The 27,200-nt window shown below is 33.5% G+C and overlaps 2 protein-coding genes across 2 annotated transcripts in view; both read right to left on the reverse strand.

Moving 5' to 3' along the window:
• Window positions 1-6,805, reverse strand: part of LOC124521203 (disintegrin and metalloproteinase domain-containing protein 18-like) — a 146,526-nt gene extending 139,721 nt beyond the window's left edge. The window contains exons 1-2 of the mRNA XM_047092313.1: window positions 6,571-6,805; window positions 5,858-5,934 (exon numbers count right to left, since the gene is read on the reverse strand). Coding sequence (XP_046948269.1) covers window positions 5,858-5,934; window positions 6,571-6,805 — 312 coding nt within the window. The remainder of the gene's footprint in view (window positions 1-5,857; window positions 5,935-6,570) is intronic.
• A 5,067-nt stretch (window positions 6,806-11,872) lies between these two features.
• Window positions 11,873-27,200, reverse strand: part of LOC124521323 (A disintegrin and metallopeptidase domain 3-like) — a 116,226-nt gene continuing 100,898 nt past the window's right edge. Inside the window, exons 17-20 of the mRNA XM_047092420.1 lie at window positions 26,405-26,491; window positions 23,771-23,885; window positions 14,296-14,458; window positions 11,873-11,915 (exon numbers count right to left, since the gene is read on the reverse strand). Of these exons, the coding sequence (XP_046948376.1) occupies window positions 11,873-11,915; window positions 14,296-14,458; window positions 23,771-23,885; window positions 26,405-26,491 (408 nt within the window). The remainder of the gene's footprint in view (window positions 11,916-14,295; window positions 14,459-23,770; window positions 23,886-26,404; window positions 26,492-27,200) is intronic.

A 27,200-nucleotide genomic window follows, 5' to 3' on the forward strand; every position in this document is an offset into this window, starting at 1 on the left:
ACCCACAAAAGATCCCTGATAGCCAAAGCAAACTTAAGAAAAAGAACAAAACCAAAGGTATTACTCTCCTTAATTTCAAAATATATTTTAAAGCTATAGCAATCAAAACAATATGGCACTGGCACAAAAACAGACACACAGATCAATGGAAAAGAACGGAGACCCCAGGAATAAATCTATATACATATGGACAATTAATTTATGACAAAGCATCCAAGAACACAATGGAGAAAGGATTGTCCCTTCAGTAAATAATGTTGGGAAGACTGGTTAGCCACATGCAAAAGAATGAAACTAGACCACTCTCTTACACCATGCACAAACATTAATTCAAACTGGATTAAAGACTTGAATGTAAGACCTGAAATTATAAAATCCTTTGAAGGAAACAGGCAGTAAGCTCCTTGACATTGGTCTCAGCAATGGTTTTGTGGATCAGACTCCAAAGGCAAGGGGAACAAAAGCAAACATAAACAAATGGGACTATATGAAACTGAAAGCTTTTGCACAGCAAAGAAAACCATCATTAAAATGAAAAGTTGGCCTACTAAATGGGAGAAGATATTTTCAAGTCATGCATCTAATAAGGGGTTAATCTACAAGATATACAAAGAGCTCACACAACTCAGCAACAACAACAAAATTTGATTAAAAATGGGCAGAGGATCTGAATAGACTATTCACAAAACAAGCATATAGATGGCCAACAGGAACATGTAAAGATGTTCAACATCACTATTATCAGGGAAATGCAAATCAAAACCACAATGAGATATTATCTCACACCAATTAGAATGGCCATTATAAAAAAGGCAAGAAATAACTATTGTTGGAGAGGATGTGGAGAAAAGGGAACACTTGTACACTTTTGGTAGAAATGTAAATTAATGCAGCCACTATGGAAAATAGTATAGAGATTCCTCAAAAAATTAAGAATACAACTGCCACATATCCCTCTGTTCCACTGCTGGATATTTATCCAAATAATATAAAAATGCTTATTCAAAAAGATATATGCACCTCTATGTTCACTGCAACATTATTTATAATAGCCAAGAAATGGAAACAGTCTATATGTCCATCAATGGGGGCACCTAGGTGGCTCAGTAAGTTAAGCATCTGACTATAGATCTCAGGTCAGGTGATTATCTCACAGTTCATGAGTTCAAGCCCCATGCAGGGCTCCGTGCTGACAGTGCAAAGCCTGCTTGGGATCCTCTCTCTTTGCCCCACCCCTGCTTGTGCTCTCTCTCTCTCTCTCAAAATAAATAAGTAAACTTAAAAATAGATGAATAAAGATGATGTGATATATATGTGAATACACATACACAATGGAATATTAATCAGCCACAAATAGAATGAAACCTTGCCATTTACAACAACATGAATGAACCTTGAAGGTATACTAAGAGGAATAAATCAGACAGAGAAAGACAGATAGTATATGATTTCACTTATATGTGGTATAAGAACAAAACAAATGAAGGAACAAAATTAAAGGAAACAAAACAAAACTCGTAGATAGAGAGAATAGATTGGTGGTTATCAGAGGGTAAAGAAGGTCAGGAGTGGGAAAAATAGGTAAAGGGGATAATTTGTATGGCGATGGATGGTAGCTAGACTCTTTGTGATGATCAATTTGTAGTGCACAGAGATGTTGAATTATAATATTGGACATCTGAAACCTACATAATGTTATATTCCAATATTACCTCAATTTATAAAAAGACAGGACCCATTTAGAAAATCAATGTATTCTTCAGAATTTATTATTCTCAATAGTAAGAATTTATTATTCTGGTAAATTTAGGATTAGGGTGATGAATTTAATGCATAGGGTTGGCTTTTTGAAAAGAAAAAATGAAGACTACCTTCTGAAAAAATATATAATTTACCATTATTAATACTATACATTAATTGCTTCTATTTAGAAAAAACATAACTTTATAGGTCAAGATGAAAGACATGACAATAGGCTTACATTCTACACCAATTATAATGAAATAACAAATTTACATTATATATATGTATGTATGTAAAACATAAACACACACATACTACTGTATTCACCTAGTGCCACTTAGCAATTCTTAACATATAAAACTGAGGAAGAAAGGACCCACGAAACAAGATAGGGAGCAATGCTGTAGCTCCAGGAATAGGAGCTCTTATACAACAGGGACTGAGTTATAACAGTGCTTATCATTTTAATGTGGTGACATTCAGGAACAAGAGAAGACTTAGTGTATGTTTACAGTCAGTGGACTATCTCCACAAAGGCAGACAGATACCTATTCCAGAAAATGCATAATTTCTTTCCAAAACAAACCAATTTCAGAAAAGATATCGATTTTATGCTGGCCCAGAGTCTGAAAGCTTGGGAGAGGTCCGTGATGTCTATGACTGGAAACGCCCAGGAAGTACAAGAAGCACACATTTCAGAAGACCAGATGACTAATAACCTAGAACTGACGCAAACCTTATCTTTGTAATTCCTATAAAACTACTATAATGAACTATAGCAGACCCAATACGTTATCTTAGACCAAATGCAAAACAGAGGCAAAAGAAAAATATGGCAGGATCTCAACTAAAATGGCAAGTATATGATACAAAACAATTTAACTTCTGAGGAATGTCTACATCAAGAAGGAAAGATATCAAATTCAACAGATGAAATAAATGATTCCTAAGAAAAATGTAAAGTAGTAAGACAGGACCTGAAAAATAAGTACATTTAACATCCTTAGAGAAGTAACAGGATGTATTACACTGCTAACCTGCTAACAGACAAATATGGAAATGATCCAATTATAGATCATATAAGTGAAAATTTAATTGTTGTTTTTTAAGTAAATTATTATTATAAGAGATCGGATATATCTGAAGCATCAAAGCCAAGAAAGTTTCTGAGATTAAATACAAACTAATCTTATAGGTGGAAGGTATGCAAGAATAAGTAAAAGAGAAGCTCTTTCCAAAACTTCCAACATCAGCTAATGGAAATTTATGTAGGCAAATATAGTACAGCAAAGAGGCAAGAGTTAAGAATATATTTCAAAACTGCTGAGAAATGGAGATTTAGGTATGCTTATTTCATTTTTTTACTATGGGTCATGTAAGAAGTTAAATACAAAAAAACTAACAAAAAGTAAAGGACCTTGTATAGCCAGTCATCAGAATTCTAAGGAAGAACAAAGTTGAATTAATCACATTGCTCACTTTCAAGATCTTCCATAAAGCTACTATAAATAAGACAACATACTATTGGCCAAAAGAGAGAGAGAAAGAGCTCATAAATAGACCCATTAAAATATAATCAACTGACTTTTTTAATATGCAAATGTATTTCAGTGGAGAAATGATAGGAATTTCAATTAATGGTGCTGGGAAAATTGGATGCCCATATCAAAATGTTGAAGCTCAACCCAGATCTCACACCTTACACAAACATTAAAAAAGTATTATAGACCTATTATAAAACTTCTCCAATAAATCATAGGAGGAAACCTAAGTGAACTTAGTGTTGGTAAGTTTTTGGATATGAGAGAAAAATCAAAATCCATTAAAAAATAACAATAAGGTGGATTTGATTTAGTTTAAAATAAACACATTCATAAAACATCAACATCACACACAGCTACTATGAGACAATTATGGATCAAGACAAAAACAAGACAATATCATAACTGTGTTTAAATACGGGCAAAATATAAACATGTTCCAAGCCAGAAAAAAAATGACCAAATATCTCCTTGTTGGGCTACCATGAGAAGCTGTTGCTTCTTAACCAATTACAACTCTAAGATTGTTCTAGCCTTCCCTTCTCCTAGATAAGATTTATTAAGATACACAATCATAGAATCACCTGTACTTCCTGCACTGCATCCAAACCAGAACAAAAGCCTGTTTCTTAAAACTTCACCAAGCCCCTTAAGGCTAAATCTTAATGTCTTTCTAATACCTGCTTGCTGAGATGCCTCATGGGTCCCATTGTGTGTATTCTTTCTCACCACAATAACCCTAACTTGTTTTGACTTACACGTAGGTTCACAATGGTCTTTAGCAGGAAGGCACTGACAGAAGGAAATAAACCCACTGTAACTGTTCTCCTCATCTGAGGACATTCTTCCCAGTGTTATATCAATAACGGCTTCCACGGTTATTTGGCTTCCACAAATATACTTAGATAAAATTTTGAGGGTGGACACCTTCTGCATAATTCCTGTAATATCTCCAAATCCACGTCATTGTTTTAGTGGAAAGTGCGGGTGTCATGAAAAACTGAAAGTCCATGAAAAAAGAATCTTTCATATGTCTAATAAAATTTTTTAAAGACTTGGGATAAAAAGGTATTAAAGGAAGAAAATAAGAGAGATAAAGGATGTCTACTATAAGAAATCAAAGGAGACCATTAGCATACTCTATCACAGGGAAAAACAGCTTACAGAATTCCATATATAGAATACAAAAAATGTATACTGAACACATTAGGTAAAACTATGTCATGTTCCTCAATGCTGCCATATGCTTTGGACAGGCAATTTGAAGTAAACAGCTTGAAGTTTAAAGTGACCGTGCAGTGACAAACAGAAGTACAAACAGAAGTAAATCAGAAAAAACAAACAAAACATGTTTTATGCAAAGAAGTTTTTCAGAAAAAAGTAGTTTACTTATAATGAAATTGGAGTTATAAATTAAAGATTAGATTCCATGTCCTAAAGCTTATAGGTTTGATGCCCTTAACATTTTTAATCTTTTTTTTCTAAATACATGTGTGTATGTATTATATATATATATATATATATATATATATATTTCCTATTTCAGAAGGTTAATGTAAGAATTAAATGAGATTAGTATAAGAAATACAACTAGTCTAAAGGAAATTATTTTATTATGATTTTCAAGTACATTTTCGCACACATTTTATTTTTTATTATAATTGTTCAGTAGTAGAACTTAATTGGGATAAGCTCCAATTCTATATGTCAAAACACAGTTAATGAATTCTTAATTTTTTTAACTTTTATTTCAAAAATTGTTCCTTCAACCTGAAAATGTTTTCCAGGGTTACCTGGAAATATAATATATTTATATTATAATATATAATAAATATAATATAATATAATATAATATAATATAATATAATATAATACAATATAATAAAATATATTGACTACAGCATTTTAACAACATGGAAATCTAAACCCCTTTATTGTGACATCCAGTTTAATATGTAAAATATGAAAACTATACAAATTTGAAATATTTTAGTTAAGAAAATATTCAAGAGCGGATGCCTTCAATTTAACTCTTTTTATATAGCAAGTAAGCATTTTCAACTTCTTTTTCCAATTCGTATTTATTTATTGTAATCTTTTTCATTATATGCAGGCAAATATGAAATTTTTTTTCTTTCTCTTACCTTCTTTCTTTGGCTATTACCTCTACAAAGTCTGATGCTTCTGGGTCAAAATTTTCCTGGAGATCATTTTTTTTTTCCTTTTTTGTCGCTTTAGTGGCCATTCACAAATTTGTAATAATTGCAGGCTGGACCACTGTTACACATATTTCATACTGATTTTTTTTTCTACTCGTATTACTCCTGAGAAGAGTTTACTATTTTTTGGAAGTTGTGTGCAAGTATGTCAGAAGAAATGGAGAGATGACAAGGGCACAGGAGTTAGCAGAAGTGTGGGGAAGGGAGGATCAGAATATACTAACAGACAAAATAACGCAGGAAATAGTTTCCTTTGCAAGTGGCTACAGATCAGTATGATCTGACTTAATGCAAAGGTAAATAAAAAGAGACTTAAAGTTTTAAATTATAAAGCAAATATTCTTGATTGTTCACCTGCTTCTCTGAATCTTCACTCTCATTTGACTTTATCTTCCATGGAACTGTGACATGCAGTAATATTTCTTCAGAATCTGCAGTAGGAAAATGGGTTTTTGTGTGTGTGTGTTTTTATTTATTTATTTTTATTTATTTACTTTATTTATTTATTTATTTATTTTTCTTGGCAACAATCTTCTCGGTCGAGCATGGAGTTCTTAATCCTGAGTACATGGCGGTCTCAAATTGAAAGTAAACTTCCATAGATGTGCCCACCCTCCTTGGTGTACAACTTTCACTAGATTTCCAGGGGCACACTCAAAATGGCTAAGATTCAAACAAATGAACAAAAAGTAGACATTACAGTTCTACAGGACCATCCTGTTGGTTTCCAGAACAACGTCAGTGCCCATTTCCTTGGGACTCTGGGGAATAAACCGAGGGCAGGACTCACCCCTCTAGAACCCTTGGCCAGGAAGACTGGCTGCATTTCAACTGCTAAGACTCTAGACCCTGATGCAGGGAGTAGATACCTTGGCTAACATCCTCAGTCACCTACCCGGGCCGGGGGGTGGGGAGGGGGGAGAGATGCTGGGGAAGGCACCAACAGGAGATCAGAAGGGGAAGGCCATGGGAGTACCACAAAGAAAATTGCTCTCCTGGCAGAGCCCAGCCCTGCTTCGAGGCAAAAGGAGAAGGAAATCCAGGCTTCCCAGTCTTCCCAATCTTACCCAGGAGGGCGTGCAGTCCTCCAAGCGCACAGAGCAGTGCAAAGAGAAGGAACATGGCGGGGTCAAAGCGCTGCAAGCACGACCAAGGCTGAAGGCCGTTGGGCAGCTCAGGCTCGCGGGCCGGAGAACGCTGAGGAGTCCAGCATGCTGGCCCGGCCCTGCGGGTGAGGATTGCGCTTGCTTTCAGCTCGCGCTGGCTCACCCTCAGGACCCTGAGCGGATCAGCGGCTTCCATGGGTCAAAGGAGAGGAAGCACCAGACACAAGCCTATGCATTTGCACACAACTGATTTGTTCTGGCTAAGTTGTCACTGATCAGACTCTTCATTAGCGACACAGGGGCAACGAGGCGTGATTTGTTTCTCTGGTGAAGTTCTCCGTAATTTTGATTCTCTGGGTCATGGTTTTCTGGCATGTTTTTTTATTTGCTGTGATGGAGGAGAGAGGAAAATAGAGACGTTAACCACTTTTACAAGAAATTTCCTGCTTGAATCGTGCTACTGCGGACTTAATTTAGTATCTTTGCAAATAAGGAAAAATCAAGAATATTGATCTTGATCCTGGATAAGGCAATCAAAAAGCGCTTTTCATCAACAGTGTGCCTATTCATACAGTATTAGATTGTAATCAGCTGAAGAAAGGGAAAGGAAACCTTAACAAGCAACGTAGGTGTTTTGTTAACAGCTACTCTGAGCACTAGCAGAAAGCTGTAAAGGTGCTGAGGCAGCAAGGCAAACAGGAAATGTGTCTTGGCTGGACAAGAGCAAGCAATTGTCATTAAATATTCTAAGAGAAATCTTAAATCACACATGTCTAAGACCCAACTCAACCTCTACACATCTCTCACTTTTATCTTCTTATATCCTAGTACACCCTATGCCAAGGATGAATTGTGTCAACAGTTGCAACGTTAAACTCCAGTCAGGCTTCAAACTTGGATCTGCTAGGTGGTAGTATACCTGGGATCCTTAGAAATTCTTATTAAAAATAAGGTAGGCCAGTTATCATAATGCCCTAAAATAAGTTAGTAGTATTGAGGATGATGGAAAGTTGTGGTAGAATCATCCTGATATGTATGTTTCTTAACCACACAAATCACCCACTAAAGTGTACAATTGAATGATTTTTAGGATTTTCCATGTATTTACAGATGTGTGCAGCCATCACCACAGTCTATTTTAGTTTCATCATTTCGAACGGAACCCTGTACCCTTTATCACTACCCCTCACCCCAGATCTTCATCCCCCACCTAAACAACCCAGCCATAAGTAACCAATAATCTTTGCCTGTATAGATGTCCCCATTCTGAATATTTCAAATAAACAACATATGGGTTTTGTGGCTGGCTTTATATACTTAGCAGAATGGTTTTAAAGGTTCATCCATGTTGTAGGGGTATCAGTGTTTCGTTCCTTTTTATGGCTGAATAATATTCCATTGCATGCATAGATCACTATTCATACAATGTTTATCCATTCATCAGTTGATGGGCATTTGGAAAAGGAATCTCTTAGCCTCTGTGGTGAAGTACCCCCAACCTTGAACCAGGAGCATCCTTGTTTATTGAGGGAGACTCTGTAGGTTCTCATTAGATTCCAGCTAGGTTGATGGCTCCCTTATCCATGTACAACGCTTTGAGGTATGCAGAAGTGCACTCATCTTAGTAAGAGGGAGATGGGGAGGGGACCCTGAAGCAAGAAAATATTACCCAGAAAAGCTCAGCTCCAGCAAAGGAGGAGGAGCAAGTCTGGCTTCCCCAAAGGACAATGATATATCCTAGATCTCAAATTACATGAGGCCACAGAATTCTCACCTGGACACACAACAGTTATCTATGACCAGAAACACAGCTGGAGCAATTCCCTGGAGATGGAATGGATGTTAGTGTCTATCTGGGTGTTTGTTCTGGGGCTGGCCTTATCTGGCAACATTTCCTCTCAATATCCCAAAGCTTGGAAGGGATAAGACAGGGAATCATGGGCAATTGGGAGAGGTGTGGACTGTGGGTGTCCTCAGTGAACAAGAAATGTTCACATCTGGGGATGTGACAGCTTCTCTGGTTCAAAAGTTGCTTATTTTCCCATAAAGGATCACAACATGTAGAAGAATCAATAGACATAAGCCTGCATACTTTCACTCTCAGGATTTATTTTTGTTTGTGAAGTTGAAAGCTTTGAGCCATAACCAAAGAAGAGGATAGCATTTTTTTTTTCTTTCTTTCTTGAATCAAGTCAGTTAATGGTGAGTGTCTTGGTAATATCCTTTCTCCAACCTATGGCTTTTTGATATTGTTTTGTCACTGTTGTAAAACAAATATAGAAAAAGAGAAATGCTAAGTTTTAATTGTTAATAAAAGTGATCTCATTTTACTATGCAACTAGAGGTATAGCAAATCATTGGTATATGGTGTCACAATCTAGGCCTGTACTTCATGAAATTTGTAAGCCCAGGTTTCTTGTTCCTAAATTGTCTGGGATAGCCACAGTAAAAGGAAATGCTAAAAGTAGTTATTCAGAAACATTTCAATTACACAGTTTCTACACTTCACATGGATTAAAGAAAATCACCAACAAGGAAACAGAGAGGAAAAGAACACTAAGAATATGTGAAGAAACAAATAACTACTAATTTGTCTATTATCTTCAGAGGAAGAGTATTTCAAGAAGCCCTCTGTGCCTTTACAACAAGTGTCCCATATACGTACAGATGGAGCTGTTTTAACTAGCCTCCAGTTCTTACTGAGTTTGACTTTTTCCCCAAATTTGTAAAAAAGCAGTCCATATCATGCTGAATCCCTCCCTTACCACTTTAAAAACACTTTAACTATACCAGAAATATTTTCTCGTGTGTGAGAAAACAAATGCCTTATCATGGCATATCAGACACTTGTCTTGGTTCACAATTACCCACATAGATTTTAATATAAATTTTAAATGTAGTAAGAGCAGAAGTTTGAAAACAGGTCTGTGTTTACATTTAACCTTGCTTATCTTGCCGCTTTATCAATAAACGTTATTTAGGCACATTTTCTTACACTTTATATTCAAACTGCCAATTCATTCTGCTTGTCTCCTTCAAAATTTATTCCTAAAACCATCTTTACTACCCCTGGTCTGAGGTACCATCCTTTTCCTCCTGCATTTTGCAGTAATTTCTCCACCAACTGGTTTCTCCACTTCTCCTCTTGCCACCATACAATTTTCAAGAAACCAGCCTTTTAAAGTGGAAATCTGTGCTTGAAAACTTAATCCTCCAATGATTTCCTCCTTTCACTCCAAATAAAACACAGATAGCCCCCAAGACCTCCCACAGCCTACAAGAGTCTTACTGTCTGACCTACTCACGACCACAGTCCCCTTACTAACTCTGCTCCAGCTAAACTGACATCACTGTTATTCATCAAACATTCCTGACTTACTTCTTCATTGGATCATTCACATGCTTGGAAAGCTCCTGCCTAGATATATGCATGGCGACCTCTGCCAGCTCTATGCCTCTGTAAGGAGTTGATTTACAGCCGGAATGGAAAAGCTCTATCTTTATCTCTGGGAAAGCCTGGATGCTTGGTTTCACTTTTTGCCAAGACATTGGCAGTGGAATTTATAATGGGCTGTTTAAAATTTAAAGTAAGGAACCTTGAGACCTTGTGCATGAGGTATCTCTCTGGTGCCCATTGCTTGCCTGCACTCTCTCTTGCTGCACTGTATCCTTTACATTTAAATAAAAGCCCCATGTGAACTGAACCTGGGAGGTCAAGTACCTCCTTTTAAATATCTAAACTGAGTCAATACTTGCAAATCCTCCAATTCTTTGTTTACACATCTCTTACTGAATAGGGCCCATTCATTGGATTATATTTAAAACCAGTTGAATTTAAAACCAGCTTCTCCCTCATCACCAAATCTCCCAATTATTCCTACTGAGAAATAAGACTATTTTTCATAACGGGTAGTAATTTTTTTCTTTGGTAGCAGAAGATGGGGAAACAGAGATCCATTGACTTAACTCTCCATCAAAGTAAGATATGGAGGAATAGCAGATTAGTAAGTGAGTGAACTCTTGTTTTCACTCATGGTTGAATTTTTAATTTTTTCCACTTATTCACAGTGATAGGTTATAACATGTCAAGTATTATGATTTCTTTATGTATCGACTTACAAATTTGAATATATACAGATATATACCTAATATACAGAATATATTATATATAGATATATACAGAATATACAGAATATATTCAGATATATCTGTATATATGCAAGTATGTATATGTGTGTGTACATATATATATTGAATAGTGTTTGCATCTCTATATATTGAATATATATATATATGAATTCATATATATATATATTCAATATATAGAGATGCAAACACTATCCCATCTATAGTAAAGAATTGTCTTTCTACCCTGGAGAGAGACTGCATTTATCATTTTGCCTGGCATCTAATAGATCCTCAATGATTATAAATTCCTTCTCATTACCAGGCATACATCAAACTGTGCAAAATTGTAGAGTACTTAAGAGTTAAACCCTAGAGTCTGGTTGTCTTAAATGAAACTCTGGCTCAAACTTACTACAATCTGTACACATAGGGAATTATTTAAATTCCTTATGCCTGTTCCCTCACTTTAAACTGAGAATAACAATAACCATGGAGTCTTAGTGAGAAAGAAATGTAAACATCAGGAGTCAATCTGTGTAACTACCAATGGGAACCCCAAGTGTGGGAGCAGGATGCATAAATGCTCATAAATATTTTAAGAACATCTTTAAATTCTCTTTAAAATAATTTCTTTGGGCACTTGGGTGGCTCAGTCAGTTAAGTGTCCAACTCTTGGTTTTAGCTCTGATTTCACGGTTCATGGATTTGAGCCCTCTGTCAGGCACTGTGCTGACAGCGCAGAGCCTGCTTGGGATTCTCTGTCTCCCTCTTTCTGACCCTTCCCTGCTCATATGCTCTCTCTTTCTCTCTCAAGATAAATAAATAGACATTTAAAACATTTTAAAATAATTTGTCATTACAAAAATGTTGGTTAATAAGTCTCTGGCTAATATTAGTTAACATTAACATTTCTAAATTAATATAAAACAAAATTACAAAATGAGTTCAGTCTTTGTTTTAGTATATGATATTGATAAATAAGAATCAGTATGATGAAATGTGGAATAGGAAGTATTGTTAGAAATTTAAAAAACTATTTCATGAAATAGTTAAAAATTAAATTTTTTAATTTCATAAAAATTTAAAAAAACTACATCATTTAAAATAATTTGACTCCTTCAATTCACCTTTAATTCTATGACAGGTTGCTGTTACTATTGCTGTCTTTTGATATATATCTGCACAAAAGAAATAGCATTACTTTTAGGGTTATGTAACACGTAGTCTTAAAATCAAGAAAAGTAGAAAAACTAGATTTGTACTATTTACTCCATTCACATGTACTGCTATCTCCTTTGCTTCCCATATCCCACTCAGTGATCACATATCTAGCATTTGGTCTTTCTAATGTTGATCTAGGTTTGAAGAATGTTAAGCATTTAAAATTTCAAACTTAAATCCATCTAGTACTTTTTTTCCATTTTGTCTACATGGAAGACAGGATGAAATAGTAGTATGTTTGATAATGCTTCTCCAAAGTTAAAAAAGACGATTTACACACAAGTCTTCAAATTCTTAAATTATCATATATCCAATTATATTATTCTATCAAATAACTATGTAAATAACGATTTCACTTTTATTACTGAGGTCCTTAATGAGGTTTCTGTATCTTTCAGCTACATTGTTACATGCTGTGGCATTAAACCTCTATTTTTTTCCTTTGGCTCCTATACTCCTGTTGAAGAGGCATGTCATTGTGTTCACGTTCTTACTACATAGCAACAATACCTTACCCACAGATGATAAGATCAAGTTTGAACACCTAACTCAGAATTATAAATCCAGACAGAACATTGGCTGAATTTAGGTACACTTACACAGCTATTTTCTTGTATCTCTTGAGAATATGAACTAAGAAGCATTGGGTGTGGAAAGATTATTCATATTTTATTTGAAAACAAATCTGAAAAGGATTAAGATAGGTAAACTGGACCATGTGCAAGCAGAGCAGTCATTTTGGAAGAATGGATAGAGAGACAAGAGGAGATTATTTCACTCATAAACCTTTGGGTGATAGAAAGAATAACCTATTTCCTGACTGTCCAATTCATTACCATCCCTTTGGACGTCAGCTGTACATCATTTCTTACCCTTGTGGCCCTAAAGCCACTTATCGTTGATCTAAAACTTAGGCTGTTGCGACTAGATTTTGTTATTTATGATTCATGATCCCTTACTATAATCTCTCTTCCAAAAATCAGGTTTCCTTCTAGCAACTATTCAGATTTTGTCAAGATCTCTTAAGATCACCAGAAGACTTTAAATAAATTGTAACAAATTGATGATTATGTAAATGCATATATAAATTATGCAGAATACTACATTGACTTTAACTCGTTGCTGTAACTTGTTGAGAAATAAAATTAATTAACTTGGGAAATAGAGGTGTTGGTGGAAATTTTCTATTATTTTATCTCCATCTACACAAGAAATGGAGACATTTTCCTTTAGCATGGAACAACAAGCCCCACTTATTTACCTTTACTTCTGCACTCTCATTTTCCTAAATATTCACCAAGCAAAGTTCTGGCTTATATTGGTGTCATAGTAGAGAAAAAAGCATTTAAGTGAAGTAATTCAGACAGAGAAGGTCAATTACCATACGATCTCACTTATATGTGGAATCTAAAATTTAAAAAAAAAGGAAAGAAAAAAAACCCTGATAGACACAGAAAATAGAAGAACAGATTAGTAGTTGCCAGACATGAGGGTAGAGGGTAGGCAAAATGTGTGAAGGGGGTCAAAAGGTACAAACTTCCAGTTATAAAATAAATAAGTCATGGGTATATAATAAACAATATGGTGACTATAATTAATAACACTGTATTGAATATTTGAAACTTGCTAAAAGAGTAGATCTTAAAAGTCCTCATCACAAGAAGAAAACATTTGTAACTATATATGGTGACAGATGTTAACTAGACTTATTGTGGTGATCGTTTTGTAATATATACAAATATTGAATTATTATGTTATATATATGAAACTAATGTCATATATAAATTGTGTTTAATTAAAATAAAAGACCTAGTCAAGCTCAGCTCTACCAAAAAAATAAAAACAATTGTGAAAGTACCTCAATTTTATTTTTAGAAATACACGAACAATATTAAGTGTAAAATGCATCATGTTCCATGTTCTTTCTTCATTATCTTATTTTTTTTTAATTTTTCTCACCTTCTACATATTCTATTTACAAAATTTGCTTCTGTATCTCTATTACTCTCCTTAGCACAGATGAATGTCAATTCAAGGAAAGTGGGGTTGCTTGGAAAGTAGAAACTTCTCCTAAAGCAATTATAGTCAACCTGGTTTCCTATTTGAAATGCGCTATGAATTAACTGAGTATCTTCAGTTGTCTCTGGACCTATAATAACATAAAAGATATCTAACTAACTGAAATTTAGAAAAAAAATCTGTGTATACAAAGACTCAATATTTCTAAACATAGCACAAACTATCCAGGAATCCCTATTTGCAATATTCTGAATTACATTTGGATTCTTCCCATAATATATTTTAATATTAAATATAAACAATAATAAATTTATTTACCCTTTATTTTCTATTCCCTCTCGGTTCCAAAGTTGTATTTTATTCCATTTAAAAGCAAGGATGGCAATTAAAATAAGGAAAGGTAGAAAAATGTAGAAACCAAACAAGAGGCCATGTTTTCGAGAAGCCACATGTTGTTTTATAAACAGGTATTCATCTCCACCTAAAAACATGAGAGTACCTTTTAACATTTTCAAAACATATATTCAAAGCATATTAGTAATTTTAACTATAAAAGTTAGGGATTCAAATAATATGTATTTTCCTATATTCTGTGACTATTCCCCAAAATCCACCACAATTACATATGTATATGTGTATCTATATCTATCTATATCAATAACAATATTTATTTTTAAATTCTTTTTTCATTTATTTATTTTTGAGAGACAGAGAGAGCACATGTGGGGAGGGGCAGAGAGAGAAGGAGATAGAATCCAAACCAGGCTCCAGGCTCTGAGCTGTCAGCACGGGGCCCAACGAGGAGCTCGAACTCAGGAACCGTGAGATCATGACCTAAGCCAAAGTCGGATGCTTAACCGACTGAGCCACCCAAGCGCCCCAACACTTACTTTTAATCTTTATGTCTATATTTAATCTTTAGTTTTGTGTTTTATTAAATATATTTATTCTACTGCATTCTTTTCTACGAACTACTTAGAATTCATTAAATTAATATTCTTATTTAATAAGTTCTTTCATTAAATAAAATAGAGCAAAAAGAAAGTGTTTTTTTTTAACTAACTTAATAAAAATTTACTGACATAACTGATGGCTACTTTTAAAAACAATTAATGACTGTAAACTAGGTTAAATTTCCATATTAGCTATATATAGTGATATTGTTCTATTTTTAGCTACATTAATTAGAAAAATAAATATTCCTCTAGGTGTTATAAAGTCATTACAGAAAATTAGAAAACTCTATGAAGTCTTAGTCCGGTTAAACAAAATAAATAAACCAGATAACTAAAGTACATAATGCTAAATTAAGCAATCAGAATTACCCTTAAAACAACTATGATGGCACTAAATGCAAATGAATTTAGTGTCTTTCAAAAAAAGACAAAAATTCAGTAACTTCAAAACATGGACAGAATCCAGTTATATGTTGATAAGAAGTGATCTACCTAAAAGAAAGTAATTCAGTATGTTACATGGATTATAGGAAATAAATTGACAAATATCTACAAAATATTAAAATTAAGCTCTATATAGTGGGTTTAGGCTCTCCTTTTAAAACTCTCCTTTCCTCCCTCATCCATCAGAAAATGTCAACTCTCCATCAGTTCACCTTAACTAAAAATTATCATATTGGAAGTGGAGCTTCCTTCTCATGTCCTTAGTTACTCCAAAGGCTGATTAAAGAAATTGGACTTAATCATTATTGGATTAATTGGGCAATATCCATTATTCTAAGGAAGAAAGGGCTTCCAGTTTGGCCATGATGAACACTTTTCATTAAATAGTGCTTAACTAGCCTTTTTATAATATAATAAATAGAAACAGAAATTAGAAATAGAAATAGAAATATGAAACAGGACAAAATACATGAAGGAAATGGTTTCTGGAAATCAACAAAAAATGCAAATCTATAATATCTGAAGGAAAGAAAACATGATATATTTTATAAAAATCCAGTTTACCCATTGACAATTTACTGATCTCAGCTCAGAGAATTGAAGTCTTAGAAAATACAGAATTACCACTGAGTTATGGAGGCAGAGGAAAGAATTCACAACACTCGTAATGGCTAGAATCTGTAGGGTGCAGCACTGGAGAGAAGGGGAAAGATATATAAACATATACACAGTCTGAAACAACCTAAAGCTAATTAGATGGCAGCTCTCACTGGGTTGAGGGTAGAAAGAAGAAAGTATCATTTGCTGTACAAAAGTTCTTAATTTTGATGAAGTTCAATCAATCTATTGTTCTGTCTTCACTTGTGCTTTGATGCCCTCTAAAAACATAGCCTATGCCAAGGTCACAAAGTGACCTTAGTTATGTGTGTTGTGTTTTATATGTTTAAATCTTACATTTAGATCTATGATCTATTTTCCATTAATTTTTATGAATATTGTGATGTAGCAATCTAACTTCTTTCTTTTACATGTGGTTATCTACTTCTCCCATTTGCTGAAAAGACATTTTTTTCCCCATTGAATTGACTTGGCATCCTTGTCAAAGATGAATGACTGTAAGTATGAAGTTTTATTTCTGGACTCTCTATCCTATTCCATTGAACTAATGTCTATCCTTATCTTTAGGTTATTACTACACCATTTTGATTACTTTAGCTTTGGATTATCTTTTGGAATTAGAAAGTATGTTTTCAGCTTCAAGTTTTCTTCAAGACTTCTTTTACCATTCCATGTCCCTTAAATTTCTGAATGACTTTTATTTATTTATTTATTTTTTTAATTTTTTTTTTCAACGTTTATTTATTTTTTTGGGACAGAGAGAGACAGAGCATGAACGGGGGAGGGGCAGAGAGAGAGGGAGACACAGAATCGGAAACAGGCTCCAGGCTCTGAGCCATCAGCCCAGAGCCTGACGCGGGGCTCGAACTCACGGACCGAGAGATCGTGACCTGGCTGAAGTCGGACGCTTAACCGGCTGCGCCACCCAGGCGCCCCCTGAATGACTTTTAGAATCAGCTTATCAACTTCTGCAAAAAAAAAATTTAAAAAAATAGTGCTCGGGTTTGTTAAGAATTGTGTTGAATTTGAAGATCAATTTAAGGGGTATTTCTGTATCAACAATATTGAGACTTCTAATACATGAACCTGGCATGTCTTTACATTTTATGCAGATCTTTCCATCAATAATGCATGTTTAGCTTTCAGTTCATATCTTATACTTCATAACATTATTTCTAAATATTGTATTATTTTTGGTAATATAAAGGGAATTTTTCCTAATTTAATTTTTATCATGGAAAAATACACAATAAAGTTTATAATTTTAAACATTTTTAAGTGCATCATTGCCACCATCAAACACCAGAACTTTTTTCATCCCTACAAACTGAACCCTTAAATATTAATTTATCATTTTCACTCCCCCAATTCCTGACAAGTACACTTCTCTTTTTTTTTCTATGAATTTGACTATTCTAGATGCCTCATAAAAGCAGAATCATCCAATATTTGTTCTAGTGTGACTGGCTTGTTTTAATTAGGATAAGTTCTTCATATTCCATCCACGTTGTAGCAGGTGTCCAAATTTCATCCCTTTTTAAAGCTGAATAATAGTCCATTTGTATGTATATGACACATTTTGTTTCTCCATTTATCTGTTGATAGACATTTAAATATTTCTACCATTTAGCTATTGTAAATAATGCTGTTATAAGCATGGGTATACAAATACCTGTTCAAATACATGCTTTCAATACTTTTGAGTATATACTCAGATGTGGAATTGCAGGATATGGTAATTCTAGGTTTAATTTTATGAGGAATCACCATACTATTTTCCACAGAGCCTGAATCATGTTACATTCCCACTAGCAATGAACAGGGATGCCAATTTCTCCACATCATCACCAACACTTGATATTTCTGAATTTTTTTTATAACAGCCATCCTAATAGGTATGAATTGGAATCTTGTGGTTCTGACTTGCAATTCCCTAGCAATTAGTGATGTTGAACATCTTTTCATTTGCTTATCAGTCATTTGTGTATCTTCTTTGGAGAAATGTCTATTTAAGTCCTTTGCCCATTTTTTAATTCGTTTCTTTGTTGCTGAGTTTTAAGAGTTCTTTAAATATTTTGGATATTAATACTTCATCAGATACATTCCATGGGTTACATTTTTGTTGATGGTATCTTTTTATAAGTAACAGTTTCTCATTATGATGAATTCCAATTTGTTTATTTTTTCTTCTGTTTTCTGTGCTTTGGTGTCATATCCAAGAAATCATTGCCAAATCCAGTGTTTTAAAGACCTCCCACGGGCACCTGGGTGGCACAGTTGGTTGAGTTTCCGACTCTTGGTTTTGGCTCAGGTCATGATCTTACAGTTTGTGAGTTCAAGCCCTGCATCAAGCCTCGCATTAGACTCCACACTGACTGTGTGGAGCCTACTTGGGATTCTCTCTCCTCCTTCTCTGACCGACCCCTGCTTGCATGCTTTCTCTCTCTCTTAAAATAAACTATTTTAAAAAAAGACTTCTTCCATGCTTTCTTATAAGAATTTTATAGATTTAGCTCTTACATTTAAATCTTTGATCCATTTGGAGTTAAGTTTTATATACAATGTAAAGGTCCAATCTCATTCTTTTGCATGTGGATATCCTATTATCCCAATACCATTTCTTGAAAAGATTATTCTTTTGCTCATTAAAAGGTCATGGCCACTTTGTTGAAAGTCATTAGACCATATGTATGGTCTATAAATGGTCTATTTCTTGGCTTCCTATTTTATTTCATTGAAAAATTTCAGTTTTCTTATACTGTTGCCCAAATTAATTTATCAACTTTCAAAAAGGTACAAAAGAGCCCTGGAGCCAAATGTATCTTTTTATTTTAGCTTCCACTGAACATGACTGAGAATTCAGAAATGTTCTTTACTGCCCATAATGATAAAGAAAAGAATATTGATGGAGGAAGATGTTTTAAAATTTTTAATCAGAAAAATGCAAAAAATAAAAAAAAAAAACAGAGAAGACCTCTGGGCTGTAATGGTGATATTTAAATTGATAACACAAATGAAGTTTCATGGTATAGCTCATATAGTCTTCAGATAATGATATCATTTTTCTCCAGCTCAAGAATCAATGAGAAACAGAATATTTCTAATAGCAAAAAAGAAATATAATATTTTCATCCAGTTACTCATACTCTGACATGCAATATTTCATCACAAATATCTGGAACATTCTGTGTTGTAAAGAAGATCTAGAATATCCATTTTTTTTTACAACATTCGGACATGAACACTTATACGATATGGTTCACAAGTGGACAGATATGTATAGAAGGTTGATTGGAAGGAGTTAGATGGTGTAGGATCAATAAACATTAAAGTTAATAATTTTAATTGATGTTTATAAATGTAAAAAAAGTTTAATTATCGTACACTATTTATAATTGCTCTAAAAAGGAAAAAACAAAATATGAAATTGTAAAACATGTACAGTATCTGGTAAAAAGTACAAAATTCTGATGAAGAAAATCCTACAAAATCTAAATAAATGAAGTGACATACTGTAGATTGGAAGGGTCAATAATATATAGTAAAGATATGAAACCTTCGTAAATTGTTCCATAGGTTTTTTTTTAATTTTTTTTTAATGTTTATTTATTTTTTGGGGACAGAGAGAGACAGAGCATGAACGGGGGAGGGGCAGAGAGAGAGGGAGACACAGAAACGGAAGCAGGCTCCAGGCTCTGAGCCGTCAGCCCAGAGCCCGACGCGGGGCTCGAACTCACGGACCACGAGATCGTGACCTGAGCTGAAGTCGGACGCTTAACCGACTGAGCCACCCAGGCGCCCCTCCATAGGTTTAACATAATTTGAATTAAGATCACAGCAAAAAGTTTTTAAACATAGATAAGCTTATCTTGAAAGGTACATAGAAAGGAGACCCTAGAATAGCCAAAACAATTTTGAAAAAGAAGAATAAAGTGGGAAAAAACACTCTTCCCAATGTCAAAGATTGCCACACAGTTACAATAATCAGAACAGTATAACAATGAAGAAAATGACACATAGATAAATGGAACAAAATAGAGAAGTGAGAAATACACTAACACAAAAATTTCCAATTAATTATTGATGAAGGAACAAAAACAATTCAAAAGACAAGTGAATGCTTTTTCAAAGAATTATGGTGCAGCAATTGGAGATGTGTTAATCAAAAAGTTAACCTCCCACCCTTTACAAAATGTAACTCAAAATGGATCATGGACTTAAATGTAAAACACAAAACTGCATCTTTTAGAAATGTCATGGCAGAAAATCTTCGGGACTTAAGGTTGATAAAGAGTTCATACACTTGGCACCAAAAGCATGATCCATTAAGGAAAAGAAGTAGACTTTATCAGAAAAAGAATTAATATTTGGGGTCTGAGGGAAAACAAATTACAGACATGGAAAAAATGTATTCAAATTATCTATCTATCTATGAAACCAAAAAACCAAAAAAAAAAAAACCTCTAAAAATTCAACATTTAAAAAAACACAGTCTAATTAGAAAATGGGCAAAGACATGAACAGATTTTCACTGAAGAGAACATACAGATGCCAAATAAACACATTAAAGACATTCAACATCATTACCCATTAGGGAAGTTCAAATTAAAACTACAATTAATACATACCTAATAGAATGACTAAAAAAACCCAAAAACCAAAAACCAAAAAACAAAAAAAAAAAAAAACAAAAAAACAGTGATATCACCAAATATTAGTGAGGATGCCAAAACAATGGGTCATTCATATACTGTTGGTAAGAATGTCAAATGTTACAGTCACTCTGAAAAATAGTTTGGCAGTTGCTTTTAAATCTATAAATGGATTATTATTGACCCAGCAATTTCACTTTTGAGGATGTTTCCCTGGGAATTCAAATTTCACTTTCATTCAGAATTTTCCACACCTGTGCATTGGAGATCTATTCATAGTAGCTAAAAATTGGCAAATATCCATCAGTAGTTTGATACATCTGTACAAAAGAACACTAGTCATCAATAAAAAGGCATGAAGTATTTATACTTGCAACAATTTGGATGCAGTTCATGGAAATTACGGAAGAGAAAGAAGCCAATCTCCAAGAGATATAAACTGTATGATTCCATATGTATAACATTCATGAAATAACATAAGAGAGATAGCAGTTTAGCTATTACCAGGAGTTAGCAATGGCAGAAAAGGGGATCAGTGTAGCTATATAAAGGGGTAATATTAGGAACCATAAAGTGATGATACACCTCTGTATTTTGATTGTGGTGGTGGTTACACAAACTTGAACATGTGGTAAAACTGCATGAAACTGAATACCAACACCCACATATGCACTCATACACACACACACACACACACACACACACACTATATAGATGTATACTAGTGAAATCTGAATAAGGTCTGTGATTTTAATAATGTCCATTTCCTTGTTTTGCTACTGTACTATAGTATTAAAATATGTTAAAACTGACAGAGTCTGAGTAAAGGGTACATAGGACTTCCATCTGCATTTTTTTGCAGCTCTTTGTGGATCTATAATTATTTCAACATATTAAATAAAAATCACAGAGGGATATCATTGGACATCTACAACTGGCAAAACAAAATCAAAGCAAACCAAACAAAAATGACAACATCAAGTGCTTGTGAAGTGTTCAACATCCATGCAGAGAAACTGGAACTCTCATTGATAAATGCAAGGAAGGAAAACTGGTACATTCACGTTAGAAAATAGTTTCGCTATTTTTTTCCTTTTTTTTTTTTAAAGTTTATTTATTTTGAGAGAGAATGTGTGGGTGTGGAGGAGGGACAGAGAGAGAAAGAGAGAGAGAATCCCAGCCAAACAGGCTCCACACTTTCAGCACGTAGCCTGATGCGAGGCCTGAACTCACAAGTTGTGAAATCATGACCTGAGCTGAAATCAAATTGGACGCTTAACCAACCAAGCCACCCAGGCACCCCAAAGCTATTTCTTGTAAAATTAAAAATACACTTTCTAAAAACTAAACACTTAATAAATGACCCGGAAATCTTAGTCCTTGGTGTTTACCAGCCAAACGGTGAAAATTTACGTAAACACAAAAGTCTATGTGCACATGTTTATAGCAGGTTTATTTAAAATTGCCCAAATCTAGAAATAACCCAAATACCTTTCAATGGCTGACTGGATAAGCAAATAAGAATGCATCATTTCAATATAGAAGCCTACTTAACAATAAAAGAATGAGCTATTAGGGAGCGCTTGGCTGGATCAGTTGGTATAGCACACAACTTTTGATCTCAGGGTTATCAGTTCATGCCCCACATTGGGCCTGGAGCCTACTTAACAAACAAACAAAACAAACCAAACAAACAAACAAATGAATGAACTCTTAAACAGGAATATGACCTATGACAACAGAAATGGATCTGAAATGCATATGTACTGCAAATGACATTCTGAACAAGGCAAATCTATAGGGACAAGAACAGGTAATTTGTTTCCAGGAATCCGCAGTAGGGCATGAATACAAAAAAGCAGCCAGTGGGAACTATTGAGGTGAAAGATCTATTGTGCATTGTGACTGTGGTGTTGGGAACAAAAGTCTGCTTTTTTCAATACTCATTGAATTATATCCCACAGAGCGAATGTCACTGTGTATCATTTTTTAAAACCCAAAGATGTTTAATAAAAAATATTTAAAAAGAGACAAGGGTTCAAGATTTTTTTCAAAATTTCCAAAGCCATATTAACCTATGGATTCAAGAATCACAGCCAACCTAAGCAGGATAAATTCAAAAAGAAACATGTCTTGATAAATTGTAGTGAAACTGGAAAATCATATAAACATGTAAAATAAAAATGTATAACATAAACACATATAAAGAGATATAAAAAAATAAAAGAAACATTAATCAGAAGAATAATAAGAATGGCACTGTAGGGGCTCCTAGGTGGCTCATTTGGTTGAGCATATGACTCTTGATTTCAGCTCAGATCATGATTCCAGGGTTATGGGACCAAGCCCCACAGTGGGCTCCACACTCAGCGTGGAGCCTGCTTAAGATTCTCTCTCTCTTTCTCTCTCTCCTTCTGCCCCTGTCCTCCAAGTACATTCTCTCTCTCTAAAAAAAAAAAAAAAAAAAAATTACATCTTTGAACTGCTGAAAGAAAAACTTCTCAGTGTAGAATTATTTAATTCCAGTGAAAATAGTCTTTGGAAATTAAGACATTTTTATAAAACTTTTAAAGACAAAAGCTGAGACAATTGGCCACCACAAGGTACAAACAAAAAGAAATATAAAAGGAAGTTTTTTCAGAGAGAAAAAAATGACCCACATGGAAGAGTTGCAAAGCCCTTGATAACTGCAAATGGATGGGTAAATGTAAATATTTATATTAAAAATCTTTAAAATTTCATTATCTATTCAAGGCAATATAACAATAATCTATTATCAGATTTACGACATATATAAATAAAGTATAAAAGTACAAATGATGGAAAGACATTAATGAAATTATACTGCAAAGATTTTTACATTTTGAAGTTTAGAAAGAACAAATACGCTTATATATGTTCATCAATGTCCACCCAATATTTTTTAAATGTTTTGTACCATCTACTATCCATATGCTATGGATACTTAAATTTAAATTAAATAAAGTAAAATAAAATGGAAGTTTAGGTTCCTCGTTGCACTATCTATATGTCAGGTGCTCTATAACCACACAGTCAGTGGAGATACAGACCATTTCTGAAAGGGGAGAAAGCTCTTTGAAACACACTCATCTGGATACTAACTTCCTTTACTCCAAAACCCATTATCAATACTTCCTCCTGGTGATAATGGTGATGGTTTACAATATGGAGGAGTATATCCAACATCACAGTGACAATGAAGCAAATTATTGCAAACCTGAAACCAAAACCAAATAAAAAATAAGAACATTTTATGTACAACATAAAAATTAAATGCACTGTTCTGTTAGTCAATGTAAATTATTAAAGTATTGTAATTTGTATATTTATTTTAATGTGGCAAATATTTTTAAAATAAAACAAATTCCCATGCATTAACCTTTTAAATGTCATTAAGATTTTCTTTTGTCTCGTATGTTTTCAAATAAAAGATAACCTTCTTGATAAAACTGAAATGCCTTATTCCAAAAAGGCACAAAATTATGAACCAAAAAATTATACTAATCATCAGTGAAATGTAAATCAAAACCACAATGAGATATAACCTCCCAACAGTCAGAATGGCTAGTATCAAAACAATAATAAATAAATAATAAAGAAAGAAAGAAAGAAAGAAAGAAAGAAAGAAAGAAAGAAAAAAACAAGTGTTGGTGAGAATGTGGAGAAAAGGGAACCATTGTGCACTGTTGGTGAGAATGTAAATTAGTGCAGCCACTGTCAAAAACAGTATGGAGTTTCCCCCAAAATTAAAAATAGAACTATCATACAATCCAGTAATTCTACTACTAAGTATTCACCCAATGAAAACAAAATCACTAATTAGTATATTGCACTCTTTTGGTTATTGCAGCATTATTTACACTAGCAAAGATATGGAAGCAACCTAAATGGCTATCAGTAGATGAATGGATAAATCTGCAGTATATCTAAACAATGGAGTGTTACACAGCCATAAAAAAGAAGAGATCTTCCCATTTGTGACAAGTTGGATGGACCTAGAAGATATTGTGCTAACTGAAATAAGTCAGACTAAGAAAGACAAATACCATATGATTTCATTCCTATGTGGAATCTAAAAAAAATAAATGAATAAACAAAAAAGCAGGATTAAATCTGTAAATACAGAGAACTGGTGGTTGCCATAAAGGGGAACAGGTGGGGGTAATGGGCAAAATGTGTAAAGAGGAGTGGGAGATATAGGCTTCCAGTTATAGAATGAACAAGTCATGGGGCTAAGAGGTACAGCAGAGGGAATATATTCAATGATACTGTAATAGCAAATGATAGCTACATTTGTGGTGAGCATATCATAATACAGAGTTGTTGAATCACTATATTCTACACCTGAAACTAATGTAACATTGTTTGTCAACATATTTCAATTAAAAATTATAAAATAGAAGTTAATATTTATTTTGAATTATGCTAGGTTTAAAAATAGTGGTTATAAAAACAAACTTTTCCAAAAAATGGGGAAAAAAACAAAAGGAGAATCTTCCTTAATGAGACAGATACCGAAATGTATTTTGTTAGAAATAGGAAGGTTAGAAAATACCTATACATGTAATTGAAAGAAGGGTCAGTAGCAGTAGGTTCATAGAAAAAATTAATAAGAAATTAAATTCAAATTAAATAAGAAAGGATAGAAATAGAAAAGAAACTGTTAATAATAGGACATGTAAGTGATTTGGGAGAAATTTTTGATATAAGACACGCAGGCAGGTCACTTTATTCCTGGATTATTATATAAAATGTGAAGCATCAATATGGCAGGAGACACTAGCCACAAAATTAAAGCCAAATTTATGTTCAAAAAAACAAACTACAAAATTTCTATTCCCTAGTAGATAATTTCACAGTGGATGAACAAATTAAAATGCAAATGGGAAATACGACTATACATACATGCTTAAAAACCATATCATTAGGTAAATACAAATTAACAATGGATTTAGCATGTTAAAAGTGATTTACAAAAACTGAGATGTTAGTCTGGCCAGAATTTGAGGAAATGCATATTTTTATACCTGATAGGAGAGAGCAAAAATTGGTATGATATGCGTTAAACACAATATAGTATTTATAAAAATTTAAATAGTACATCCATGTGGCCAATAATATTTCATTAAAAATTTAACAAGAAGTCAGATGAATGTGCAAAGGTTACTGTACCCGATGTCCATTGTCCCACTATTTATAATAGTTAAGTTAAAATTTAGCATCCAAAAGTCCATCAGTGAAGGACTTTTCAAATATAGTATGGAGGACATACAGGGAAATAAATTGAAGTCACTAAAGGATGAAAGAGATCTGAATAGACAAGAAACTCTGCTCTCACAAAAATATTAGATCATAATATTTTGATATAAATATATTGTGTGTCTAAATATATATCAGTACACATACACTCAACCATAAGCACATTTACATGTATGTATAAATATGTATGAATAATCCTTAATAAATTCATTTCCTAAGTATCATAATCTTGATATAAATTATAATAGATTACACTTCATATTGCATTTCTGTACACAGTTCAAAGCTCATGAGGCCTAAAACAATAGCACATAAATCATGTACATATGTATAAATAATGGAATACAATTTCCTTATTTAACTGAAAGTTTTCAACATAATTTCTGTGTCAAATAATTCTGAACCATATTATCTTGGAAAATATTATTGACGTGAACTAAAATAACTATATGTAGAAATGAAATAACCATTACATACCCCATGTCCACTGCAATTTGTAACTGAGTCACAATTTACTCTCTTTGAGTATGAATCCTTAGGAGTGCACCGTCCCCGGTCACAAAACTAAAATGTTAAAACAGCCAACAACAAAAATTTTAAATGTAAAGCCATGAATCGAGCAATTGTACTTTGTACAAAAATTTAATGCACAATATACTTTATATTTACCCTTCATATACTATATATTTATATTATCATATTATATTATATATATTATATTATATATTATTATACATGTATGTTTATATATACATAAATAACATGATTTGGAATTTCATGAGATCTACTCATTCTAAAAGAAGAACTTGGGAGTCCAAACGGTATGCTATTACTTTACCACATATAAAATTTAGAGAATGAGATACTATTTTTTTCCCATGAGTACAGCTGTGAGCTTATTGATATGAATTATTATAAGAATAAAAATAGCCACCTTGTACTGACCATTTTTAATAAGCTAGGATCTGTCTTTGCACTTTCTATATATTTTTATAATATACACTAATACACACTCAAAGGAAATATTTTTATCCACATTTTAGATTTGATGAGAATAAATCTCTTCTAAGTTCAAGCACAAGTTATTGACAAATGCAATATTCAGTGCAAGAACTACTTTCGTCACAGAGCGACATATTGATCAATGCTAAATAGCAGTGTTCCTGTCATTTTTATATTTTTTCCAACTTTAATGATAATGTCTCTTATCTTTCAAATTAGCAGTGTGACCTAGAGCAAGTAATTTAATCCCTCCATATCTCTGTTTATCCAT

Source organism: Lynx rufus, unplaced genomic scaffold (assembly GCF_022079265.1).
Source record: "Lynx rufus isolate CCGP_SWC_20201006 ecotype Redwood Valley unplaced genomic scaffold, mLynRuf1.p SCAF_3, whole genome shotgun sequence".
Lineage (NCBI taxonomy): Eukaryota > Metazoa > Chordata > Mammalia > Carnivora > Felidae > Lynx > Lynx rufus.